The sequence below is a fragment of the Sinohyriopsis cumingii genome, unplaced genomic scaffold (assembly GCF_028554795.1).
Source record: "Sinohyriopsis cumingii isolate HCF-2022 unplaced genomic scaffold, ASM2855479v2 utg001699l, whole genome shotgun sequence".
NCBI classification, from domain to species: Eukaryota; Metazoa; Mollusca; class Bivalvia; order Unionida; family Unionidae; genus Sinohyriopsis; species Sinohyriopsis cumingii.
Genome location: NW_028316035.1, coordinates 449522 through 460652, shown reverse-complemented (window position 1 = coordinate 460652; position 11131 = coordinate 449522). Strand labels below are relative to the sequence as shown.

General features: G+C 31.8%; 1 protein-coding gene across 1 annotated transcript; it reads right to left on the bottom strand.

Moving 5' to 3' along the window:
* Positions 1 to 1193: 1193 nt before the first annotated feature.
* On the bottom strand, positions 1194 to 10259 carry LOC149771757 (protein PAXX-like). Its single transcript, XM_089948169.1, has 2 exons — positions 9977 to 10259; positions 1194 to 2152 (listed from the first exon to the last, which is right to left on the bottom strand). Exons 1-2 carry the CDS (start codon positions 10204 to 10206, stop codon positions 1768 to 1770), a joined length of 615 nt encoding a protein of 204 aa, XP_089804295.1. The 5' UTR covers positions 10207 to 10259; the 3' UTR covers positions 1194 to 1767.
* Between the last annotated feature and the right edge of the window lie 872 nt (positions 10260 to 11131).

Sequence of the window (11131 nt, the reverse complement as noted above, 5' to 3'; positions counted from 1 at the left end):
AAGATCGCTATTATACCTACAAAATGTGAAAGCTTTTTATGCCAGAGTGCTTTCTATTAAATTTGGTCAAATTCTGTGGAGTGAATTTCAAGCAAGCATTGTTTAAAGGTTTTGCTGTATTTATTAGCAGTGGCCATATCTGATGGTGAATCAACATCATTTGTAAAAAATTGAAAAGTCTTCATATCAGGATCCTTGTGGCCAAATTTGAATGAAACTTGTTCATAGGTTTTAACACAAGAACAACAAATGCTGTTGGATGATGCACAACAAAGAATGGATGATGCACGACAGATTTGTGGACACAGGACCATGGCATACACTCAGCAGACCTTATGACCAACTAAGCTAATGGCAAGGTTAAATGTGTTGCTTCATATTCTGGCCTTCTTCAGGCATTTCATGTGTGTGTGTGTGTTTGTGTGTGTGTATGTGTGTGTGTGTGCATGTGTGTGTATGTGCATTTGTGTGTGTGTGTGTGTGTGTTTCTTTTCAATTCTGAAACAACAACAAAAAACCGACATACAGAATGACTGGAAGATGAATTTGAGGTTATGATGGGTACCTAAATTCGTTTATCAATGTCGATGGCTATAAATAATAAATCGATGTGTGGATACCACTAAAAAATGGCATTTGTTGTGCTGACAGATGATGATGATAATTAAAATTATGATGATGATAATGGTGGTGGTAGTCATGCCAACATGACCATCATCAATGTTCCTTTTAATCTCAGTATCCACATTGTGTACCATATTCAGATATAATCACAAAAACCTGTGACTCGTATGACATGTACATGTAGCTACTTGTGACTTGTATGACATGTACATGTAGCTACTTGTGACTCATATGACATGTACATGTAGCTACTTGTGACTCGTATGACATGTATATGTAGCTACTTGTGACTTGTATGACATGTACATGTAGCTAAAATTATACAATTCTCAATCTTTCTCAAAAGTGATGTGAATGCAAATTTGCTTCAGATCCAAACACCGTAAACTTGCCACAAAAAATAAATACACTGTAAATTTACAGATCTTAGGTATACACAGAATGTGTGAAAATTGTTGAGAGAAAGGATAAAAGACAATTTGCCACAAAAATACATATATTGTAAATTTACAGGTCTTAAGTATACAAAGAATGTGTGAAAACTGTTGAGAGAAAGGATAAAAGACCACTGTCTGCCATGACTTTATTAATTTAATATGACATAAGATCCAGGACAATTCTGTGTTTCCTTATATTCTAGTCTGTCCAGTGCAGTTTTAACAGTAAAGAAATTTGCACTTTTTAAATTGCATAAAATTATTTTCAAAGAGCCAGAGTGTACCAGCTAAAAAAGAAATCATGAAAAAAAAATCTAAGTTACAGCATACCTGGATATCAAATATCACACAGTTACATACATACTTATGAATTCACATTCATTGACCTTAATGGTGTCTTTCTCATAGATCATTCCAAGTTAAATGAACATGGAGATGTTTAACAGCCATCCATCATGGTTGTGCTGAATACCATTAACAACGATTGGAAAAACCACAGAAATACCTACATGCATGCATTTCAATGCCTTTTTTCTCCTGACACTATATCTTATTATGCCTTTTCCTTCCTGTTATATATTATCAAGCGTGATGATGCAACATCAATGCCTTTTCCATTGCAATTCTGATTTAATGATTCAAAGCACTGCAAGCTCATTCAAAACTGGCACAAAAGTCATCTTCCGCTGCAAGCAGACTCAGTTTTTCAATCAAACACAACTCCTTGTGCAGCTTTTCGTTTCTTGCTTGTTGGATTGATGGCACTCATTCCTGCTTTTTTAGGTTTCAGCCGGGCTTGATTCTGACCCTTTTTAGGTCCCAGGTCCATAAATGCTGGGCCACCACTTCCAAAATTAGCCCCTTTTTGAGCCTTCAATGTTTCTATTGTTTCATTGGCTTTGTTGAGTTTTGTTTCAAGACTTGTTGCACTTTCTGCCAGTCGAAAGAGCACATTCTGCATCTCAGCTTTCTTATCTGCAGCTTTAGCTTCAAACAAATCCAAAGTTAGGGCAGATGTAGCTTTTCCAACTGTCAGGGTCACCTTATTGCCAACCACAGCCACATTCACTTCTCCTGCCAGAAATCCATTCCTATAATAATAATAATAATAATAATAATAATAATAATAATAATGATAATAATAATGATAATAATAATAATAATAATAATAATAATAATAATAATAATATTAATAATAATGATAATAATAATAATAATAATGATAATAATGATAATAATAATAATAATAATAATAATAATAATAATAATAATCATAATCATATTTAGTGATGTTTTGTTTCCAGCCTACTGCACTGCTTGGAATAAGGTAAAAATAAAAAACACTTTCAGGATTATTACATTACTTGCATGTTTCCATAGATGCCAAATTTCAACAACACAGGGGAACTCTAAGCATGAATTTTTAATTTGGAGTTTTGAACCCAAGATCAAGTTTTGTGCTCATACAGTTTTGTGACTACAGGGGTTGGGGTGTAGGAAAAAGTGCATTTACTTGGTATTCATTTTCATTCATCTATTTCTAGCTGATGTCATTAAAATGTTCATGTTCATTAATAGTTAATTGTTCAATCAGAGCAAGGATTTTTACATCCAAATGATGACTTCCTGTACCAATGCAAGTGGCTGCAGATAATGGCTGCCTTACAAATATTCCAATTTCATTGCAATTTTGGGGACACTGAATTGAAGCTGGTACATGTATGGAGTCTGAAAACAATGAAAAATTACACCTATAATACCAATTACAGCACCATTAAAATAATAAGGCAAACATTGCTATCACCTACTAATACATCAAATTTTGGGCAGTATCATGTGGAGTTATTATTACCTATCCAATAATAGGACAATGCAAACTTTAGTTACATCAACAGTAACATAATCCTGACCCAAAAAAGTCCTCAACATGATTCAAGTCTTCAGTCTTCCTTTTATACACAACTTCATACTGGTTTACATGCAATGAAAATTATTTCCCTGTATTTTGGTGAGGTACATTTCTTTGGGTATTGGGTGGTGGCATATTTTTATTGGTATGGGGGGGGGGGGCTTCCCCATTTTAAAACAAAAATTGTGGTAGAAAATTCTGGTCTCAAGAACTTATGTAGCTCCATAATATTAGTATATCCACACCCACCCTTCACCTGGGGGTTGTAGAGAGATATATTTGCTGCAGATGCACACCTGTCCGAATAATGAACACAGGACGGAAAAGGTCCGAGGAAACTCAGCTTAACAGATTTTGGAAACACTGGACTAAAGATAAGCCAGCATAAGTTTTGGGACAACTGACCTATTTTTAAAATGACCATGATGACACATTATGTAATTGCTATTTAATATAATGTTTTAATCTAAATTTAAAAATAGTAACTGAGTTGGTTTCTCTCTTACCGAAAATGGAGGCTGCAAACTTCTTTCAGTATTTTCTAGAGTTTGGACAATTAAAATTATGACTATAAAGTCAACGGTGAGTCCAATATATACTCAGATATTGATGTATGGAAATAGTGATTTTAATCATTTTTCAGATTCTAATCATTTAGTGATATACTATATAGTACAAATCACATGGGTCATGTAGGCATTCAACACCAACTATTTCAGTAATGGGTGTCATTTTTTAGAATTGATTCTACATACCTTTAAGTGGCCAATATTCACTTCATTTTGATTTGTATACATCCATATTTCACTGGAAGGTCATTATTTAGATGCCCCAAGATGTACATATGGCAAAATCAATGTTAAAGTACATAGACATTTTTGGATGAAATGAACCTAATGGTGTGATCCAGTACAATCTGGATTGAATGTCATGCACTGTGATGTCACAATGAAAACTATGCACATCGATAAATAAATTTTTACTACCCTTGATTGTGATGATTCCACTAGATGCACTCTCATTTTGACCCAAGTTTTTGTGCATGGCCAAAAGTGTAAAAGTCCATAGCGATAGGCAATTTTTTTGTCTGTAAGTTTTTTTTTGACAGTTAAAGTGCAGGGCACTCAATTATCAGGATTGAATTGACTTTGATTAAAGAAAATTAGTGTTAAATTTTAAAAGAACGATTTATATTTAATTTAAAATAAGTAAATGCACATAAATGACCCATGTGACTTGTACTACAGATGAATACAACAAAACAGTAGACTAACTGTCGAGGTTTAGAAAGGTTACAGATAATAATGCAACTTCAGTGACATGATGGTGAACGCATTCTCTCAAAACTTAAATACAAATTAATAATTCATCAAGGAAAAATGTCTATACAGCTATAAGGATCAGATATTACTCTAAAACCTTACTATAGATAACAAATATATAAAATAGCTAAAATGATTAAATTTTAGGCTTAGTTTAAAATGTACTAAATTGGTCTAAATTCTCCATTAAGGCCATTTTGAATGGAACTTTTTAAGTAACATTTCTGTTTATAGCACACTGTCCTCAGTGATTTTGGAAAATGTACTGCAACAGCTGACACAGATGCTATAAACTAAACAGTTCATGAACCAAGTCTTGATTAAAATTTATTTTTACCCAATTCTTTACATTTTTTTTCACTGAGAGACATCAGGAAGAAAAGAAAATGAAATAAAACTTTTCTCCTATGACTCTGTTTATGTCCCCAATTATTTGCACTTCAAGAGAAATTAGTTATGGAAAAAAATTTAAGTTTGAATTCAAGAGATGCAATGTTTTGCAAATCTATATTGTCAATTAATCTGTTTCATAAACAGTTCAAAAGATACATGGAATGTTTTGTGATCATATTTCCTATATTGATTCTTTTAGCTTTTGAGAAATCACTCCAAAACTTAAAGTTATGATAAAAAAGAGACAAGTTTTAGGGTTGTTAAAGTAATTATCTTATGTTATTTTCCTTATAAACTTATTTCTATGCTTCTGATGTTACTCTGCCATCTATTTTTGTCATGGCTCATATGGACATCGGTGTGACGGGAAAAAGTAGATGAGTGGATCAGTGCTTCAATCGGTGTGACGGGAAAAAGTAGATGAGTGGATCAGTGCTTCAAATCAAGTGCCGTATTACACAAACTTGAAAACAAGGGGTCTTATTGTAGGCATACTTAGAGAAGTATATTTGGGGAATATATCATTGACATTTGATATGCATGCTTTACTAATGCTACAATACTAATGCTACAATACTAATGCTTCAAAACTAATGCTACAATACTAATGCTTCAATACTAATGATACAATACTAATGCTACAATACTAAAGCTTCAAAATGAAGTTAAGGTTGTCGAAGAGTCCTACTAAACACTGGTATGAGGCACTATAAGATAACTACAAAGGCACTAGAAGGTATAAACAATTAATGAGAAGATCAGATTGTCAAACTGTAAGCCATATTCTGAGATACCAAGTTTTACCAAGGATCCTACTAAACACCACTAAAAGGCACTAAGAGGGCTATGGACACTAGCAAATACAAAAAAGCACTAAAATGTACAAACAGTTAATGAAAAGTTCAAACTGTTGTTCTGTAACCAAATTTGCAAAAAATGTGCTTATTTCTTTATGACAGTGCATGCATACACAATTAATGTAATTATGAATGTGTTCCGCTTTTGTACTGATGTAGTGGTAAATATTATTCCATCTGCACGTAGCATTCCAGATATTTACTGCAAACAACTAAAATAACACAACTATTACAATTACAATTATTAAAAATAATTTGAACTTCTTTAATAATAATAATAATTATTATTTCTGTTTACACATAAGAATGAAAATAAAAAAGCACAATGAATCAAAACAAAGCTGAAGCTATTATCTATGTTTAAAAGTAGTCTTATTGTTACATTAAGAGAAGTTACAACTGCTTTCAGTACTTAATACATTGTGCATTGTAGACACAGAAAGATAAAGAAATATCATGACATTAATAATCCAACTGTAAGGGAAGGATGTATAGCTTGCTGACAGCTTTAATTTTAAGTTAAAAATGTCTAGTCACATTTTATTTAATAACAGGCTCTTTTCATCCAACTTTTATAGATAATAATTCCTACATAACTCAAGGTATGAAACTACTATTACTTCACTTACTTCGGTATGAAATTTTACCATAAGTCCCTAAAAGAATGCTATCATTCCAAGAAATGGATGAAATGATATCGAAAATAACCGGAAAATGGTTCTGTTTAATATCAAGTCCATTATTGTATATTAAATGCATTAAAAATTCTTCCAACTCGGTACATTAATATCAAACTTAACATGTGAATAGGAAAACAAAATATATAAACATATGTATTGTCTTTCTGTGCAATTATAACTACAAGTTTTTAACAATATAAAACAAATTATGTGATTGGCTGTGGTTAAATGGTAACAAATTGAAACTGGAAGAAATAAGAATTGGTTAAGTAGTGACAAGCAAAATGAAAAAAACAATCCTGTGTTTATAAAATATTTTTTCTTCTGCTGCTTCAGTTAGATCTTGTGCTACAAAGAGTTTTACTTCCAAAATAAAATACACATATACATCAACATGTACAATATGTTTATCATAATAATAATTCTCAATAGTTACAAAATAATATTATATTAAAATTAGCACTTTCTATTTCTACTGAACAGCACAATCAAATGTTTTTCCTCTCAAATATTTTCTAAACTTAATAAATGTCTGCAGATTTGTTGTTACAATAGGATGTGTTCATAAGACATATGAAAGACTCTAATAACAGGAATAAATCTGACTGCTCAGTTCTCACCTTCAATAGTTTATTATGACTATATGTCGCAATATATCCCATGTGACAGATCGTACTAATCAATTTAATATTTACAATACCATTCATGTGACCTAACTTATCCAGTAGGAATTAATTTAGTTCTTCTAAGATACCAACTGATAAATCTGTCCAATGTGAAAAGGCTGAATCACATAAAAACTTATTTATTAATAGATCCATTACTGGTAATTGTCAACATATATGTAATTGTCTATTTATAGATCCTATGCAATTTTACACTCTTTAACATACAGCTGACCCTACACATGTTTCAACTGAAGATATTCACTACAGTTTACAGCCATGAATAAAACTTACAAAAATTTGACAAAATCATGTACAAGAAGTTTAAAAAAATATAGATATCCATAACACTGTCCAAATATAAATGAACTGATACTACATAAATTTGATGTTGTGTTTTGGGGTCTTTATTTTCATTGTAAAATAAAGAGGGGTCATGCTACCAGGCGAAGTGGGTGACTAAGTTGACTAAAAAATGTCAACTTTGCCTTCTGCTGTTAGGAAAGTGAAAACAAGTATGCCCTGTCATTTTTTTAGAGTTAAATTGAGTGAACATAGTTTTCTAGATGCTCCCTTGCCTTAGAAAGGTTAGTGTTGTAGATCAAGGTGAAAAGTAGTCATACAGCCATCAAATATCTGATACTCATATCAACTGCACTGACAAACAAACACTTGCCCATTCACAGGCATGTTTCTTGATAGCTGATTGACCATTAACCCTTTCCCGAGTAAGTTAGCAGCTATCATTTCCCGATTTCTGCAAGTTATCCTTTAATGATAAAATCATATACACGTGTTTTTAAACTCAAAACAATAGTACATAAATAACTTGTGCTTTAAGAATAGAATCAATGATCTGAATATTTTAACTGCCACACAAATTACTTTCTTCATAAAATCAGTCTGAAACCATAAAATGAACCTGTCATGGGGAATTAATGGCAGACATTGCCATGTCTCAAATGGACCATTTTATTAGACTGACTGTTTTTGTAAACCATAGGGCAAATATATTCAGGAAAATATACGATTCATAGATATCAAAGTCTAAATATTACGTGATTGACGATTTGGTTTAAAATGTAATCATGTAGGTCAGAAACATATCGGACAATGCTATATTGTGGAATTCAAGAAGCACTGTTACAACCAAACAATGTTTTTCTAGTCTGCCAACAGCCCCTGATTTTGGATGCCAACGATAGCGTTTTTTTCTCCTGGGTAAAAGTTTTAAAAAATTCCCAAAATTGGTTTGTGCATCTAGTTGAGCTGATTTTGCCCAGTACTTAAAACATTTAGTACATTATGTATATATATATATATATATATATATATATATATATATATATATATATATATATATATATATATAAATGCTAAAAAATAATTTTAAACTAAGTACTTACTCTAATTTTATGACCAGTGCAATAGGAACAGCACATTTTTTGAGGCCTAAGGTCAAAGTTGTTTTCTGACTTTAATCATTCTTGTGAAAATACAAAGAAAAAAAAGCATGTGAAGTAAATACTGTTCAACCAATGTCTAACATTTCTACAAGCACATAAATAAATAATAAGACCTTAAATTTCCAATCCTATCAATAGATTGTTATAACTAAGCTATAAAGTGAGTGGTTACATTTAGAAAACCCCTCTTTCTAAAAATAGTTGCACTCACATGTTGGATGTGTCACTTCAGTTGGAAAGAAGGGATTAGTTCATTCATATACTGACTTGACTGCTTTACTGTTGTTTATGACTAGTTACAGTATTGTTTTATCTGAAAAAAAAATAGTTAGAATGAACAGTATGATCTGAAGACACTTGTGCATTTGCCCTCATCTACATTGTACAGGGATTGTTTCAAACAAGTTCAGAAATGTTTTTAAGTGCAATTTTATAGTGAACTGTCAGAAAGTGAGAAACAAAATTCTTGATAAAGGATAGTTGATTAGGCATTTTTACTAACATCCAATTACAATACTGTAATCTAATTACTCAGTTAAAATTTAGTAAATTGTTTAGCTTCTTTTATAATACTTTTTATATACGTACCAAATGTGATTATAATATACATACAACTCAGAAAATATTCTACTTGAAAATGAAGCAATGCATAAAACCAATGTTCATTGCAAATATGCATACTGGGAAACAGAGGGCATAATTCAAATAAGTGAACAAAAACACAAACACATCCATATTGATAGTGTTTCTTGATTTGCTTCCATTTCCCCTGCTCGGCTTTTTCTCTTCTCCCTGTTCTGTCTAAAAGGATAAATCACTTCTCCCTAAAATCCAAGTCAACCTTGACCCCTGATAAATATATTTTATTAACATAATTATTAATATACTTATTAAATTTTAGCATAATGAAATGATCAGAGAATGACAATTTCATAATGTTGAAACAAATTAAAAGTGATCAGTTAAAAAATTGTGGTGATTTTTATTTTTATTCTTACTTTTAAAAACATTATTATTTAAAAAAGTTCATATTATTTGTAATAATGTTAACTGTCATAATTGTGGTATTTTAGGTGTTATTAGGTGTTTGCAATATATACCTGGACCACTAAGTGCAAATGGTATATTTACCACTACAACAGTAAAGAAGAGAAATGTATTCATAATTACATTAATAGTACTTTGCATGTACTGACATAAAGAAGTTAAGCATATTTTAGCTGCATATTTATTTACTTAACAAGAATTCTAACTTTTCATTGATTTCGGGGCCTTTCTGCATTTGCTAGTGTCTTTTTAGTGTTCTTGGTGCCTTTTAGCGGTGTTTAGTAGGATCCGTTCTAGACTAGTCCCACCATGTAAGACATATCACGTTATTTGTTTTTGTGCTACCAAAACAAAAATATCACGTGATGCGCCTTTTGTTGTATGACTAGTTCTAGACCAACGAGTATATCACCGCTTTTTTTTTTTCTTCCCCACATTCCTGGTAGCGGTCTCGACTCGTTCGTAAAACCCTATGTCTCATGATACATCTTACAGTTTGTGTCGAAATTTGGAACGTGTACAATCCTCCTGTTTTGAAGACACAGTACATTTTAAAAAGATATAATGAATAGTGACCTGAATCTACTCAGGTAGGCTTCTATTGTGCTGACACCGACCACATCTCTTAAGGCGTCCAGTTCGTCATTATCAACTTGAATCCGCCATAGGGAGATTCCATCGGTTACACAAATGATCCAGTCACTTTCCAGACGCGTGAAACATATAAATTTTTCTCCTTCTGTTTCTGTTACCCTGTGTAGCTCATCAACTTTCGCCTCTTTAACCAGTTCAGATACACTTTGCATTTCTAACACCGCCAATTTTATTCTACAAACAAATGCACAAATACCTTCCTTGTAAAGAGTCGTCAAGGGTAATAACTTACTGTTACTAATAATGAAATTGAAGAACAGACCGAGAAAACATTCATCTTCCAAAAGCAAAATACGTTCAGTAACCGTCACCATGCATAAATGTACCAGAAACAAAACATAAAATCAGTAGATTTAAAAGTATTAATCAGGATATTGGCTTCTAAACAGGTAGATTTGTTATTTACACAAATTCTACTCGTTTAAAGGGCATTGAAAACAAAATAAATACAAAATTTGCTATAATCTGTATTCTCACTGATGAAATCGAAATTCTGAGTCCTAGACATGTTTTAAACTTTTATGTCTCATTGGAGGACTATTGTATGCTGGCAGTCAGTAGACTTCAACTATGAAATGGTATGCACAGCAGTATTTTGTCTTACCACAAATGGAATCACATGAATGTCTAAGTATCATCCAGTTGTGGCCTAGATAGACAAAAATATAAAATCTTCTCTGCCATCGAATTCAAAGGTTCTTCATTATTAAACAAACAAAACAAAAATACTTGAGGTAGATACTGTGCTAAATTATAAAATAGAAAACAAAACTGAACAATACTTTTAATGGTGCTAAATTGCCAAAATAAAATTCACCGAGCAAAGTTCTTTGAGCTTATTCTGCTCCTTTTCTTTAATGTTTTTTATTCTTTTCTTCTTTCACCATAATGTGAAGTAAGCAACTTCAGAGGCTTGCCATTACAAATCTGACTGCTTTTAATGTTGCTGTGTATTTACATATATTTTTAGAAAATGTAAACAATTTTGATAAGGCAAGAATTAAACATAGAATGCAAGAGGATACATTGTGAAACAGTGCAATATATACCCAAAGTTAAACAGAAATCATTGCTGAC

Coding starts and splice junctions, on each gene's coding strand:
- LOC149771757 (XM_089948169.1), bottom strand. CDS start 10,206: ATGCAAAGTGTATCTGAACTGGTTAAAGAGGCGAAAGTTGATGAGCTA. Junction 2,153..9,976: donor GCCTACCTGAGTAGATTCAG/GTCACTATTCAT, acceptor TTATTATTATAG/GAATGGATTTCTGGCAGGAG.